This window comes from Rattus norvegicus, chromosome 5, assembly GCF_021556685.1.
Source record: "Rattus norvegicus strain SHRSP/BbbUtx chromosome 5, alternate assembly SHRSP_T2T, whole genome shotgun sequence".
NCBI lineage: Eukaryota > Metazoa > Chordata > Mammalia > Rodentia > Muridae > Rattus > Rattus norvegicus.
In genome coordinates, this window is record NC_141538.1 from 17889357 (window position 1) to 17906552 (window position 17196).

At 39.5% G+C, this 17196-nt stretch overlaps 1 protein-coding gene across 2 annotated transcripts in view; it reads right to left on the reverse strand.

Annotated features, from left to right (window-relative positions):
• Window positions 1-17196, reverse strand: part of St18 (ST18 C2H2C-type zinc finger transcription factor) — a 125776-nt gene that overhangs the window by 8764 nt on the left and 99816 nt on the right. For both annotated transcript variants that reach the window (XM_087660513.1, NM_153310.2), the window contains 4 exon segments: window positions 16083-16145; window positions 15895-15975; window positions 7464-7685; window positions 4052-4140 (listed from right to left, as the gene is read on the reverse strand). In XM_087660513.1, coding sequence (XP_087516639.1) covers window positions 4052-4140; window positions 7464-7685; window positions 15895-15975; window positions 16083-16145 — 455 coding nt within the window.

Below are 17196 nucleotides of genomic sequence, written 5' to 3' on the forward strand. Positions count from 1 at the left end.
TACCTAGGGAACTCTGCTGAGTTTCTAAGCATCACACATCTGTAGGGAGATCAGTTTTCTCTCAGGAGATAACAGATGGTGGCTAGGGAAGAAGGAATTCTCAGAGATATGCATTTGAGTACTGTCAGCACTTGGCAGTTCTGCGATTGAGCAAGTGAAAAGTCCCCTTGCTACGTTTTTCTGACACAGCGTTTTTCCTTTCTATAATCTTACTTCAAGTATGTTTTCAAATAATGGTAAGGTGACACAGGCAAAAAGTATGAAGAGTTTTGAAGTATTTTGCAGAAGCTGAGTATTGTAAGGCCCCTCACTGGAGAATATTCTCACTGTGACTTCAAAACTGAGAAGGCACATAATTGAGACATGGGCAATTGATATGAACAAGATGAGCGTCCCAGTGAGAGAACAGAAAGCACGAGGATGCAGGTAGAGAAGTGGGTGTACCCAGCCATGTAAGCAGGTACACTACAGGAATGGGTCATGGGACCTCATGGGATCTGAAGTAGGATCCACAGAATGATTTTAAGGAAGAAAGTTGCTGAGATGTCTCTCCCTCTATCCGTATTCTCCGTTAGCCTTCCAGCCTCCCTCCCTCCCTCCCTTCCTCCTTCCCTCCCTCCCTCCCTGTCTTGCTCCCTCCCTTCCTCTCTCTTTTCACAAAGTGTTAGACATCAAATGTACGGCCCTGTACACTCAGCACAAGTGCTACCCTGCTGAGCTGCATCTTCAACAATCTGGCTGACCTTAAAAAATACATCTGGGTTTTTGTGGAGAAGCAACAGATGGTGAGACAGAGCAGAAGCTAGAAGATGCAGAATGATTATTCCTGGAGTCCTGATTAGGTGTTAGTCCGCAATACATGACCATGTGATAAGAAGTAAGGGAAAGAGATGGATTCAAAATGTAATGTGCAGGCAGAATTTGCTAGACGTATGACACATTGGAATAAATGAGAAGGAAGAAGCTATGGTGAATTTTGCTATAACAGGTGGTATAGTTATAATGGGACACCTTCACCATAGGAAGGAATAGGGACCAGACATTTGCAGTAGGATAATTAAACGTTCAATTTTGGCTATGTTCTGGAATGCTTTTGAGAAGTACTTCTAAGTGAGAAATTGGTAATGGGATTCAGTTAAGGTTATGTTTCCCTGATATTCACTGTTAATGAAGATGGCTGCTATAGTTTGGTTCTTGTCTGAAGTCCAAGGGCCCATGAGTTAAGGCATAGTCTCTAGGTTAATGCTCTGGGGAGGTTGTGTAGATGTTAGGAGGTGAGACCCTTTAGGAGGACTTTAGGTATTTGGAGGCTTTAAAGGGGTTACAAAATACTAGCCATATCTTTCCTGGCTTCATGGTTATAAAGCGAGTGGCTTTGCTCTAGCACATTTTGTTACCATGATATGCTGCCTCATCAGTGGTCATGCCTGGGACCTCCAAAGTTGTGAGCCCACCCAAATCTCAGTTCTTTTAACCTCAGGATTTCAAGTCATTTAAAATCACATTGGAAAGCCAACAAGGGCACAGCTACTTAGTCAATGGTGTGTGATGGGAAGACTCCCAATAACAATGGTTCCTTCAGCTTATTGGTGGGGAAGTATGACCATGGGAAGAGAGCTTTAAAAAGGTGATTGGGTGAGAAACATGACTCAGTAAGTATTAAGTGCTTGTTGAGGAAGCCAGACAACCTGAGTTTGACTCCTAGAGTCCACATAAAAAATAAGATGCCACAGCACCCAGAATAGCAATATTCCTATGGAGGGTTGATGGGCTGAGACAACTTACTTGGAGTATGCAGGACAGTAGAATTAACAAGAGGGGAGAACTGACTCATAAACTTCCATAGATTTGAAAGAGAGTAAGGAGGGTATGTGAAGGGTTTCAAGGGAGGAAAGAGGAGGGAGGCATATACATATACAAATGATAAATAAATCAACTATTCTGACAGGGCCTGCTATTAATCTGGCTCTCTATAATTCTCATCAAATTAATAAATGAAGGGGCTAATATATTATCAATTCTGAGATGTGGGAGGTATTTTAGCAGCATTGTTAAATTTGGTCTGTATCTTTGTACTTTTTTTAGTAAGTATTACTTAGTGACTTCCAGTGAGATATTGAACCTCTCCAAACAGAGACAGAACAACCTCCTTTCCTCCAGTGGACCTCATTCCCATAAAGTGAGGCTGACAGGGGGACTCATATCTTGAATTTCACTTTGAACTATCAAGCAGTAATTCATATGCCTCATGAGACAATCACTCCTTCTTTCACTCTACAGATGGGAAACTAAATATCTGAGCTGGAATTCAATCATGTTTCTCTGCACCAGAGCAATGTCTTATAATCTTACTCAAGGCCTCTGTTATCTATGATGTGCCTTCCTCATGTTCAACTTTAGATGGAATATATTCAAGAGAAATTTCCAGAAATAGCTCCTAAAACTTGGATTTATAGTAAGTTGCTATAATTGTTCTATTTCATTATTTGTTGATAATCTATTACTGTGACTAATTTATAAATTAAACTGCAGCACAGGTCTGTACATATATGGCTAATACTATCTGTGGTTTAGAAACCACTGGCGGCTTAGAAGTTGTGGGAGAGGGGGCAGGATTTGTAATGTCACCTCTACTCACAGATGACTAATGTGTTTTTGGGAACATAATGAAATGCATGCCAATGGTGCTCTTGTAAGTTCATTGTTGGTAGAATGTCAGACTAGCTTGGTATTGCTATAGATCAAAGAAAATATACAAATACTCTATTATATATTTATTCGGTGAGGTTTGTGCACTTTACCCCATATATATAAAACACATACACATAGGGCTAAGGTGATATATAGATAAAAACACATTAAAGTGTCCTAATTTCACTGATGGAGACATACTGGAGGAATGAGATACTTCTAAGAAACAGCCAGAGTTCTAGGCAAAGCTCAGCTGCTTAGCGTCTGGGTGCTAGAAACAGTGGAGGTAGCTGGTCTGTCCCTAACATCTAGGGGCTTAACCTTTGACTTTCTGAAGGTCTTAGCAGTGGGCAGCCTGGGAATGGAGAAGCACCTACAGGATGTTGTAGGTAATCCAGTTGAAGTACTTCCTAAGTAGGAAGTAATAGGCGGCTCAAGAGAGCTTTTCTTTCCAGACATCTCCCATTTAAAATCCAATATTTGCATTAAAATAAGCAAAAGACTTTCAGAAAAGAAATGTGAGAACAATTAAAGTTCCTCAGCTTGAGCACAGCAGGAGAGTGAACACTCAACAAGCAAGAGGCCTGGGCTTCCCTCCCCTGCAGCAAAAATGAAAAGAAAATGGTTGTGGTTCAGCTCTAATCACCTACCAAAGACAACATCATATATTATTCAGAAGCACAGTACTGCTTTGCCATGGTGTGTTTAATGCTTTAGGAAGATCTTTGAGGGGAAAGGAGTAAGGCTGAGAGAACTTGAAACAATGCTGAATGAAACATTTGAAAACTATTCAAGGACCAAAATAACAATGGGAGCCTCCTAGGGAACTCAGAATTAACACATCCTCATACTGACAGGAAACTGACACTAAGGACTAGGTAGAGACACAGATATAGATACAGATACTAGGGCACCAAGAGTCACCGTAAAACATCTGTCTTTAAACAGAAAACAATTAAAGGTTAAAATACCAATGCCAGAAATTGTGTTTATTGAAAATTTATGGGCAATATACACTGGAAACACATATGAATGAACACAGACATGCACATGTACACACATGTACATGCAGGTACATATGCTCCTGGGAGAAAAACTGTCATTGAAAAGACTGAAGGACACGATTAGTGTGTCTTTGAACTTATCTCTGTGCCATTTCATACCTTTTCTTGCAGGAAAGCCTTATTGAATAGTAGAGGAGACATGGAGGATAATTTCAGAGATAGGTTATGGTTTTGGCTTAAAGCTAAGGAAACTTTTTTCTTCACCACTGAAAAGTATGCTTTAATACAGTGTATACTTTTGTTTAAAGAGGTCAGTGGGATCCAGTGCCTCGACCTTGATTGAGATGGTGACTTACCCCCAGTTGCTTTGAGCTTGATGGTCATTAGTTCCTCAGAGACCTTGACTTTTTTGATAGCTTGTGCATTAAGAGGGCATCCGGATAAGCTGCGAGAAGAGGATTTATACCCATGTGGGAAATGGATGTCATTTTTCATTAAATGATTTTTTTGCTACTTATTCTTGATACATACATATATATATACATATATATAAAATCTAAAGGTTCTCAAGTAATGTAAAGTATTTTGCATTTTTCTCTTAAATCAAAGTACAGGTTTTTGCTGCTGACCCAAATGGTATCATTCATTTGGCAAAATACTGGTCTTGAACACTCATGAATGTGTGGTCGGTGGTATAGACTTTACTTTCTGTAGGTATAAAACTGTCCACAAAGGTCATGAACAAAGACAGTTGTTACCTGGCCAAAGTCCACATAAAACATTCCAGAGTCTAGTTCTTCCTGTTTTCATGCAAAGAACAGTCTGATCTTTATATAATGACTCAGTTTTAATTATAGTCAGCAACAAATTCCCTCTCACTACAGAAGATTCAGTCTGCTTATGGAAAGTGTCTACATTTTTCTTCAACTGTTAAAATATTATTTTTCATTTTAAAAATCTCTCCACTGAAATGGGAATAAAAGCAGCTATCGCAGGTGCAGCCAGGGCAAGGAGATCTATTATCTGTTCAGGTGCACATGACCCTGCCCATTGAATCACTGCTCTCTGAAGCAGGCTTCTTTCCTTTAATGTCACTTGATTATTTAAATAGCACCAGTGTGATAATGACAACCCTGAACAAAACATGTTTTCCATTTTTTATTAACAAATAATTTTCTTGTTCTAAGAAGTCATTAATTCTTTTATGGTTTTGTTATATCTTTGTAGAAACCATTTTCAGATTAAAACAAAAATGAGAACAATCAACCATTTAAAGTATTTTTCCCCCACAGAAATGTGGTTTCAATTCATCTATAAAACAATCATTTCAAGCTGAAGTTCAAGATGCTATGCCAAGTGGAAGGAAGGTTTTCTGGACTAAAGTCCTTAATAAATGTGAGCCATTGCATGCTTTAAGAATAAGGAAACTATTCAACATTAATATTCTAGGAAGTATAGAAACTAATATAAAACTTTAATGGTCATATATAATAGGTAACATTATAAAAGTGTTATATGGTTTGGTCATCTTTGATAAGTGATAAATTATTTATGAAGGAAAAGACAATGAGAGGCACAACTTGAGGTCAAAACTACTTTGGAGCCTCATTCTGACATTCATGGCCTACATAAGATTCATGAAGACTATTTCTTTCTCTGTTGAGTGTATATGAGTTTGTCTTCTTTTATTCTCACATGCTGTGGTCTTAGAAAATGGTTGTGAAGGTGATAAATACTTAATTGGTAAAGGGAAATGTTGAAGGTGTCCATTTTTTTAACAATGGACAGTATTTCATTTGAAACTCCCCATCTTCCACCTTCTAATATCTGTTTTGCAATTTACACTCTATTTCTGGTAGATACTGTTTTAAAAACGCTAAGGAACCATCAGCCATCATCACACAGCTTAGAGACAGTATGTGCTGACATGAAAATGAGGCTTTGGAAGGTATAGGCCCGTGAGTGGGTCCTTGGAGCTCACTAGCCAATTAGCTTAGAATACTTGTTGACGTTTTTGGCCGGAAAAAGATCCTCTCTAAAACAGAAGATGGACAGTCCAGAGGAAAGACACCTGAGGTTGTCCTCTGATCTCTACATATGTGTGTAGATCACAGGTCACTCCAGGTATCTTTCCTCAGGCCTTCACAGACAAGTGCACACATGCATGTATCACTCTACCCCTATCTCCCATGATGGAAGTCCTTTATGGATCTGGAAGTGAAGTCTGGCAGGCCTGGGAGCAGGCCTATGGGCTGTGGACTCCATTGCAGAGAAACAAAACAAAAGCAAGCTAAACCATGAGTCATATCATTTCCATAAAATCAGCAATTCAGTTAAGGCATAGCAAAGAGGTGAGCTGTGTCTTCATTTCTTCTCATACTAGATTATGTATATTTAGGGTAGTGTGGCCACAGACTTGTTTGCCTTTTTAGAACAAAATGGTAGGTGACTCAACTTAGGCATATTTGGTTTGTGACTGCTGCTCCTAGATAGGAAATCATGATTCAAACATATTAAAACAAGGCATGCCACAGTGGACATGAGCTTGCACTGAAAGCCATCAAAATACATCATTTGGAAACAAAATTTCCCAAGCAGATTTCACTGACAACTTCAAAACAAGCAATCCCTGAAAAGATAATTTTCTGGCATAATGTTAAGGGTTTCCTCTGACCTCACAGAAAATTTCAAATTTCTCCATAAGCTCGTTTACTGGCACCTTGAAAGCGATCAATTCCTGTAGGGATTATTTTCTGGTAAAACTGTTTTGTCCCAGTTCTAAAATTGAAAAAGTTTCAAAATGTCCCAACTTGCTTAGTTAGTATACTGATCATAGGGAATCAACATTTCCATAAGACCGTAAGAAGTAGTCTAAAAGACTTAGAAGGGGTGGGACACTAACTGACTGGAGAAATATATCAAGATTTTTCTAGCCTTTTTTTCTTAAGGTGGAATGTGAGCCACATAGCTGGTCTAACATCATCCTTGTACAACAGAGGGTTCCACTGAGAGTCAGGGGTTCAGTGATGAGGGGGTGACATCATTGCAAAGCTCCAGGTCCATGTGCCCCACCAGCACCCACACATGCTGCTATCTATCCTTCAGGCTGCTGTGGGTGAATCACATCTTCCCAGAAACAAAACATGGCTGCACTGGCCTGCAATTGGGTGGATGCAAGCGAGGTAGGCTGACAGAAATGCATATGTGAAAGCTCACAGCTGCCTGAGGTAGTAGAGTGGATAGCAGCATTTGGAGCTGGAACGAAGCATTGAAAGACCCTGCCACTTAAAATTAGCAACATAAGCAATATTTTAGGATGAAAGAAACAAATGGAGTTTTTTTCTTTCTTCCTTTCTTTCTTTTTTAAAAATTCATTTATTTATTATGTATACCGTGTTCTGCCTGATATATGCCTGTACACCAGAAGAGGGCACCAAGATCACATTACAGATGATTGTGAACCACCATGTGGTTGCTGGGGATTGAACTCAGGACCTCTGGAAGAGCAGTCAGTGCTCTTAACACTGAGCCATCTCTCCAGCCCAGAAATGGAGTTTCTAGAGTACTTGAAGTCTGTGCAGTGTGTTTTCAGAAACAGAGAAAATGCATTTTTCATTCTTCAGACTAGTCAAATATCTATTTAGCAAGACTTGGCGTTATATATCTAAAGTGTTATAAATTAATATGTTGAGAGTTTTGACCTTTCCCCAAGTAACTCACAATACAAACAATCACAACAAGAACAGTGAGAGAGAAAAGAAGCATTACCTCCTGTGGGTGACAAAAACGTTGTTTACATGACCCAGACCATTGCATCCTGGCAAAGGACAGTGGGGAAGTTCTTGCTTGTTCAGTTTCCATGAGAGAGGGGTCCCATTGAGGGGATTCTCCTTCTGTCTCTTGGCAGCCAGAGGACAGCCAGAAGCTGTGCGGTGTGATGTGTATTTACCTGATATGTGACCTTGGCCGTCACATCCTATTACAGGACATCTGTGAAACACCATAGAACCATTATCAGGAAGTAACAGCTTCATACTACACAGAAGCAACAACAGCAGAAAGTTTCAAAGGACACCACCATGTGCTGGCTAATTTTATGTCAACTTGACACAGGCTATAGTCATTAGATAGGAGAGAACCTCAACTGAGAAAGGTGGTAGGTAAGCCTGGAGAGCATTTTCTTAATTAGTGATTGATGTGGGAGGAACCAGCTCAGTGTAGTAGGGCTGCCCTGGGCATGTGGTCCTGAGTTCTATAAGAATCCACAGAGAGCAAGCTAATAAGCAGCACCCATCCATTTCTTCAGATCCTGCCTCCAGGTTTCTGCCCTGTTTGAATTCCTGCACTGACTTCTTTCAATGATTGACCATGATCTGAAATGGTAAGCCCAATAAACCTTTTTCTCCCTAACTTGCTTTTGTTCTCGGTGTTTCACTGTAGTGAGAGAAAAAGCCTAAGACACACAACAACTAATGAAACAGCTTTGTGTTGGCAGTAAGAATCGGCAGGCTCCAGGCTGAGAAACTTCAATGTATCACCTCTTTTTTTTTTTAAAAAGTATATCAATATATTATAGAAATAATTGTAAAAGTAGATGTAACAAAATAGTTACAGAACTGGACATAATCAAATGTATTTAAAAGAAACCATCCACTATAATTTCATGTGCCATGGGGTGTAGACAGGTGTCCCATAGATAAGTCTATGTGCTTAGTATGTGCAGTTCCAGCCATGTGTGCTTCTGTGAGATTCAGTCACTCGCTTCTGAGCCTACCAGCCCAGCTGGGCACTTAGTTGACTGCACACAAATTCACAGATGAAGACTTGCTTCAGCAGAGGGCAATTATGTTAGTCTGCATATATCAATGACACTCCTAGACAGTTTGAGGCTGCCCATAAGAATCACACTTGAAATAAAGCCTGACACATTCATTAAATTAGGCTGGTTTGAACAAATTGCTATGATATAAACTGATGCTTATATCGTATCACATTTCTTCATCTTGGGTTAAAGACAATGATCTATTACAGGAAGTGAACTTAACTGCTTGAAACTAAGCCCACACAAGTTGATGCTACTCAGATGAAATGTCCTCCAAGAACACTGTACTATGCTCTCTCCTAAGTTGATAAATGTTTGGTGTTGGGCATCATTTTTTTTTAATGTTCACCACAAACTCTTTGGAAGAGAATGTTATTCCATTTTGCAGGCAGGGAAAAACGAGATTTATGTAAGAGCTTAACTTGCTTGCCACCTAGTTACTAAGAGATTTAGTCAATCTCTTACCCACCATTTTTTCTTTTCTTTACTTAAAATTGAAAATAGATTTAATATACAATGAATTTTGATTGATTATTATTCCCCTCCCCCAAGTCCTCCCATATTCTCCCCACTATCCTATGCACACAAACTTATACCCCTTCCTTCTCTTATTAGAATATAGATATGCATCAAAAATAATAATAAAATAAAATAGATAAAAATAAACCAGAGAACACCGCCGGAACCTGAAGGAACAGACAGGATAAACAGTTCTCTGCACCCAAATCCCGTGGGAAGGAGAGCTAAACCTTCAGAGAGGCAGACACGCCTGGGAAACCAGAAGAGACTGCACTCTGCACACATTACTGATTCCAGAGGAAAACACCAAACGCCATCTGGAACCCTGGTGCACTGAAGCTCCCGGAAACGGCGGTGCAGATCTTCCTGGTTGCTGCCGCCGCAGAGAGCTCGTGGGCACCACCCCACGAGCAAACTTGAGCCTTGGGACCACAGGTAAGACCAACATTTCTGCTGCAAGTGACCTGCAGTGACTCAAGAGACAGGCCCACAGGAACAGCTGAAGACCTGTAGAGAGGAAAAACTACACGCCCGAAAGCAGAACACTCTGTCCCCATAACAGGCTGAAAGAAAATAGGAAAACAGGTCTAAGGCACTCCTGACACACAGGCTTATAGGACAGTCTAGCCACTGTCAGAAATAGCAGAACAAAGCAACACTAGAGATAATCTGATGGCGAGAGGCAAGCGCAGGAACCCAAGCAACAGAAACCAAGACTACATGGCACCATCGGAGCCCAATTCTCCCATCAAAACAAACATGGAATATCCAAACACACCAGAAAAGCAAGTTCTAGTTTCAAAATCATATTTGATCATGATGCTGGAGGACTTCAAGAAAGACGTGAAGAACTCCCTTAGGGAAACACAGGAAAACATTAATAAACAAGTAGAAGCCTACAGAGAGGAATCGCAAAAATCCCTGAAAGAATTCCAGGAAAACACAATCAAACAGTTGAAGGAATTTAAAATGGAAATAGAAGCAATCAAGAAAGAACACATGGAAACATCCCTGGATATAGAAAACCAAAAGAACAGACAAGGAGCTGTAGATATAAGCTTCACCAACAGAATACAAGAGATGGAAGAGAGAATCTCAGGAGCAGAAGATTCCATAGAAATCATTGACTCAACTGTCAAAGATAATGTAAAGCGGAAAAAGCTACTGGTCCAAAACATACAGGAAATCCAGGACTCAATGAGAAGATCAAACCTAAGGATAATAGGTATAGAAGAGAGTGAAGACTCCCAGCTCAGAGGTCCAGTAAATATCTTCAACAAATCATAGAAGAAAACTTCCCTAACCTAAAAAAAGAGATACCCATAGGCATACAAGAAGCCTACAGAACTCCAAATAGATTGGACCAGAAAAGAAACACCTCCCGTCACATAATAGTCAAAACACCAAACGCACAAAATAAAGAAAGAATATTAACAGCAGTAAGGGAAAAAGGTCAAGTAACATATAAAGGCAGACCTATCAGAATCACACCAGACTTTTCTCCAGAAACTATGAAGGCCAGAAGATCCTGGACTGATGTCATACAGACCCTAAGAGAACACAAATGCCAGCCCAGGTTACTGTATCCTGCAAAACTCTCAATTAACATAGATGGAGAAACCAAGATATTCCATGACAAAGCCAAATTTACACAATATTTTTCTACAAATCCAGCACTACAAAGGATAATAAATGGTAAAGCCCAACATAAGGAGGCAAGCTATACCCTAGAAGAAGCAAGAAACTAATCCTCTTGGCATCAAAACAATGAGAAGAAAAGCACACAAACATAACCTCACATCCAAATATGAATATAACAGGAAGCAATAATCACTATTCCTTAATATCTCTCAACAACAATGGCCTCAACTCCCCAATAAAAAGAAATAGATTAACAAACTGGATACGCAACGAGGACCCTGCATTCTGCTGCCTACAGGAAACACACCTCAGAGACAAAGACAGACACTACCTCAGAGTGAAAGGCTGGAAAACAACTTTCCAAGCAAATGGTCAGAAGAAGCAAACTGGAGTAGCCATTCTAATATCAAATAAAATCAATTTTCAACTAAAAGTCATAAAAAATGATAAGGAAGGACACTTCATATTCATCAAAGGAAAAATCCACCAAGATGAACTCTCAATCCTAAATATCTATGCCCCAAATACAAGGGCACCTACATACGTAAAAGAAACCTTACTAAAGCTCAAAACACACATTGCACCTCACACAATAATAGTAGGATATTTCAATACCCCACTCTCATCAATGGACAGATCATGGAAACAGAAATTAAACAGAGACGTAGACAGACTAAGAGAAGTCATGAGCCAAATGGACTTAACAGATATTTATAGAACATTCTATCCTAAAGCAAAAGGATATACCTTCTTCTCAGCTCCTCATGGTATTTTCTCCAAAATTGACCATATAATTGGTCAAAAAACGGGCCTCAACAGGTACAGAAAGATAGAAATAATCCCATGCGTGCTATCGGACCACCACGGCCTAAAACTGGTCTTCAATAACAATAAGGGAAGAATGCCCACATATACGTGGAAAATGAACAATGCTCTACTCAATGATAACCTGGTCAAGGAAGAAATAAAGAAAGAAATTAAAAACTTTTTAGAATTTAATGAAAATGAAGGTACAATATACCCAAACTTATGGGACACAATGAAAGCTGTGCTAAGAGGAAAACTCATAGCGCTGAGTGCCTGCAGAAAGGAACAGGAAAGAGCATATGTCAGCAGCTTGACAGCACACCTAAAAGCTCTAGAACAAAAAGAAGCAAATACACACACTAGGAGTAGAAGGCAGGAAATAATCAAACTCAGAGCGGAAATCAACCAAGTAGAAACAAAAAGGACCATAGAAAGAATCAACAGAACCAAAAGTTGGTTCTTTGAGAAAATCAACAAGATAGATAAACCCTTAGGCAGACTAACGAGAGGACACAGAGAGTGCATCCAAATTAACAAAATCAGAAATGAAACGGGAGACATAACAACAGATTCAGAGGAAATTCAAAAAATCATCAGATCTTACTATAAAAGCCTATATTCAACAAAACTTGAAAATCTGCAGAAAAATGGACAATTTCCTAGACAGATAACAGGTAAAGAAGTTAAATCAGGAACAGATAAACCAGTTAAACAACCCCACAACTCCTAAGGAAATAGAAGCACTCATTAAAAGTCTCCCAACCAAAAAGAGCCCAGGTCCAAACGGGTTTAGTGCAGAATTCTATCAGACCTTCATAGAAGACCTCATACCAATATTATCCAAACTATTCCACAAAATTGAAACAGATGGATCACTACCGAATTCCTTCTATGAAGCCACAATTACTCTTATACCTAAACCACACAAAGACCCAACAAAGAAAGAGAACTTCAGACCAATTTCCCTTATGAATATTGACACAAAAGTACTCAATAAAATTCTGGCAAACCGAATCCAAGAGCATATCAAAACAATCATCCACCATGATCAAGTAGGCTTCATCCCAGGCATGCAGGGATGGTTTAATATACAGAAAACCATCGACATGATCCATTATATAAACAAACTGAAAGAACAAAACCATCATTTCATTAGATGCTGAGAAAGCATTTGACAAAATTCAACACCCCTTCATGATAAAAGTCCTGGAAAGAATAGGAATTCAAGGCCCATACCTAAACATAGTAAAAGCCATATACAGCAAACCAGTTGCTAACATTAAACTAAATTGAGAGAAACTTGAAGCAATCCCACTAAAATCAGGGACTAGACAAGGCTGCCCACTCTCTCCCTACTTATTCAATATAGTTCTTGAAGTTCTAGCCAGAGCAATCAGACAACAAAAGGAGGTCAAGGGGATACAGATCAGAAAAGAAGAAGTCAAAATATCACTATTTGCAGATGATATGATAGTATATTTAAGTGATCCCAAAAGTTCCACCAGAGAACTACTAAAGCTGATAAACAACTTCAGCAAAGTGGCTGGGTATAAAATTAACTCAAATAAATCAGTAGCCTCCCTCTACACAAAAGAGAAACAAGCCGAGAAAGAAATTAGGGAAACGACACCCTTCACAATTGACCCAAATAATATAAAGTAACTTGGTGTGACTTTAACCAAGCAAGTAAAAGATTTGTACAATAAGAACTTCAAGACACTGAAGAAAGAAATTGAAGAAGACCTCAGAAGATGGAAAGATCTCCCATGCTCATGGATTAGTAGGATTAATATAGTAAAAATGGCCATTTTACCAAAAGTGATCTACAGATTCGATGCAATCCCCATCAAAATACCAATCCAATTTTTCAAAGGGTTAGACAGAACAATTTGCAAATTCATCTGGAATAACAAAAAACCAAGGATAGCTAAAACTATCCTCAGCAATAAAAGGACTTCAGGGGGAATCACTATCCCTGAACTCAAGCAGTATTACAGAGCAATAGTGATAAAAACTGCATGGTATTGGTACAGAGACAGACAGATAGACCAATGGAATAGAATTGAAGACCCAGAAATGAACCCACACACCTATGGTCACTTGATTTTTGACAAAGGAGCCAAAGCCATCCAATGGAAAAAAAGATAGCATTTTCAGCAAATGGTGCTGTTTCAACTGGAGGTCAACATGTAGAAGAATGCAGATAGATCCATGCTTATCACCCTGTACAAAGCTTAAGTCCAAGTGGATCAAGGACCTCCACATCAAACCAGACACACTAAAACTAACAGAAGAAAAACTAGGGAAGCATCTGGAACACATGGGCACTGGAAAAAATTTACTGAACAAAACACCAATGGCTTATGCTCTAAGATCAAGAATCGACAAATGGGATCTCATAAAACTGCAAAGCTTCTGTAAGGCAAAGGATACTGTGGTTAGGACAAAACGGCAACCAACAGATTGTGAAAAGATCTTTACCAATCCTACAACAGATAGAGGCCTTATATCCAAAATATACAAAGAACTCAAGAAGTTAGACCACAGGGAGGCAAATAACCCTATTAAAAAATGGGGTTCAGAGCTAAACAAAGAATTCACAGCTGAGGAATGCCGAATGGCTGAGAAACACCTAAAGAAATGTTCAACATCTTTAATCATAGGGGAAATGCAAATCAAAAGAACCCTGAGATTTCACCTCACACCAGTGAGAATGGCTAAGATCAAAAACTCAGGTGACAGCAAATGCTGGCGAGGATGCGGAGAAAGAGGAACACTCCTCCATTGTTGGTGGGGTTGCAGACTGGTACAGCCATTCTGGAAATCAGTCTGGAGGTTCCTCAGAAAATTGAACATTGAACTGCCTGAGGATCCAGCTATACCTCTCTTGGGCATATACCCAAAAGATGCCCCAACATATAAAAAAGACACGTGCTCCACTATGTTCATAGCAGCCTTATTTATAATAGCCAGAAGCTGGAAAGAACCCAGATGCCCTTCAACAGAGGAATGGATACAGAAAATGTGGTACATCTACTCAATGGAATATTACTCAGCTATCAAAAACAATGACTTTATGAAATTCGTAGGCAAATGGTTGGAACTGGAAAATATCATCCTGAGTGAGATAACCCAATCACAGAAAGACATACATGGTATGCACTCATTGATAAGTGGCTATTAGCCCAAATGCTTGAATTACCCTAGATGCCTAGAACAAATGAAACTCAAGACGGATGATCAAAATGTGAATGCTTCACTCCTTCTTTAAAAGGGGAATAAGAATACCCTTGGCAGGGAAGGGAGAGGCAAAGATTAAAACAGAGACTGAAGGAACACCCATTCAGAGCCTGCCCCACATGTGGCCCATACATGTACAGCCACACATATAGAGAAGATGGATGAAGCAAAGAAGTGCAGGCCGACAGGAACCGGATGTAGATCGCTCCTGAGAGACACAGCCAGAATACAGCAAATACAGAGGCAAATGCCAGCAGCAAACCACTGAACTGAGAATAGGACCCCCGTTGAAGGAATTAGAGAAAGAACTGGAAGAGCTTGAAGGGGCTCGAGTCCCCATATGTACAACAATGCCAAGCAACCAGAGCTTCCAGGGACTAAGCCACTACCTAAAGACTATACATGGACTGACCCTGGACTCTGACCTCATAGGTAGCAATGAATATCCTAGTAAGAGCACCAGTGGAAGGGGAAGCCCTGGGTCCTGCTAAGACTGAACCCCCAGTGAACTAGTCTATGGGGGGGGGCGGCAATGGGGGGAGGGTGGGGAGGGGAACACCCATAAGGAAGGTGAGGGGTTAGGGGGATGTTTGCCTGGAAACCGGGAAAGGGAATAACACTCGAAATATATATAAGAAATACTCAAGTTAATAAAAAAAAAAGAAAAAAAAAAGAAATGAATCTTAACATCACTGTTGTTAGAATATCAACGTACTCTGGTTAGAAATGGTTAAAAGCCTTGGTAAAATGAGAACATGCTACAAAATATGTAGACATTCTCATAGTTGAAAAGAAAAGTTATCTCTGCCCATAGCTATCCTGAAAAAAAAATAAACCAGAATTGGAAAAAAAAACAAAGAAAAGCTCAAGAAACATATAGACACCAAGAGAAATACCATAATAAAACAACTTCTACATGCTGCTTTCCTTTAACTCAGATAAACAAGGGATAAATTTCTCTCACTTCTGCATTGTTAAAGAAGCGTAGACATGCTGTTATGAATGAGAAAACAGTTTTTGAACTTATGAGCAGTTTGAATCTTTAGTCAGAAATCCTGACTCTTAGTGATTTATCTCCTCCAGGATTTGATGTGTACTCAGTGACATCCCGAGGCTCCTCCAAGTTAGACAGGATACAGCCCACCCCAGTTCTTTGTCAGTTGTACTTACCTAAGCTCAGAGTCTTCTTTTTCTTCCTTTGTTGGGGTCATTTTGATGCCACCTTTCCTTGCACGAGGGCAACCAGACAAGCTAAAAGGAATAACCAAAAACAGTACAAGACCCTGTGATTATGAGATTATGACTGGGTATCATTGCCAACACATTAGTTCCCTTTTGAGAAATGGGGATAGTCTTACCTTCTATGGGAGGCATAGTTTCCAGTCACGTGACCAGAACCATCACAACCCGGGGTTGGACACCTACAAAACACAGGAACACAGTGGGGTGCCTGGTTATGGAAGAGATGGGCATCATGACACGTGTAAATTAAAGAGGCTGAGCTGGACTCTTTCGGTTTAAGCAATTGGCTTTCAGTTAAGGACCCATGTTGAAAACTCATACTTAATCTATAAAGCTGCTACGTGACTTCTGGTTGACAATATACTGCTATTTATTGTACAATCACTTCTTGAGACAAGGTATCACTATGCAGCGCTGGCTAGTCTGGAACTGTGTAGATCAAGCTGGCCTTGTACTCACAGACATTTGTCCTGGAAAAAGGGCCTGTGCTACCATGGCCGACAGATGTTTTGATATCATAGAATGCCTTGACTAAGACACAAAGTAGGGAGTACTTTTTTTTTTTCAGTTAAATTTTAGCAAACATCCAATGAGTCAGAGAAACAGGCATTGTAACTTTAATCAATAACACACAGAAACGTATTATCTATCATTAGACATGCTTGTTTTTCACCTTTTCTAGTAAGTTTAGAGTTACTTTTAAATCATGTATACATGCTTGTCTCTGTGCAAGCCTGTGGAGTTGAGTGGAGGGCTGCTGCAGAGGCCAGGAAAGGCTGCTGGAATCAGAGTCACATGTGGTTATGAGCTGCCTCACATGGGTGTGGGGAATTGAACCGAGTCTTCTGCGGGAACAGCAGAAACTGTAATTGCTAAGCCATCTCTTTATTAACATTTTCTTTTAGTGCTTCAGTAGCGTATCCATCTTATATATGACACACACATGTTTATGTGCTTTCTATTACATCATGAAGTATTTTTTAGGAATTTTTTTCTTGAGTATATAAACAAGAGATTAGTGAAAGATATTTTTTTCTTGAATGGACAAAACAGATAAATTATTTATTAGGCTGCATGAAACATCTAGTAATTCACATTGAGATAGACCTTCTCAATCTACATGCTTCCAATATCTTTATGTGTTTTTGTCACATGAAATTTAGAGAAAGTTCGTGAAGTGATAGCTATCATTGAGATGTGACAATGGAAAATTTAGACCAAGGATGATGA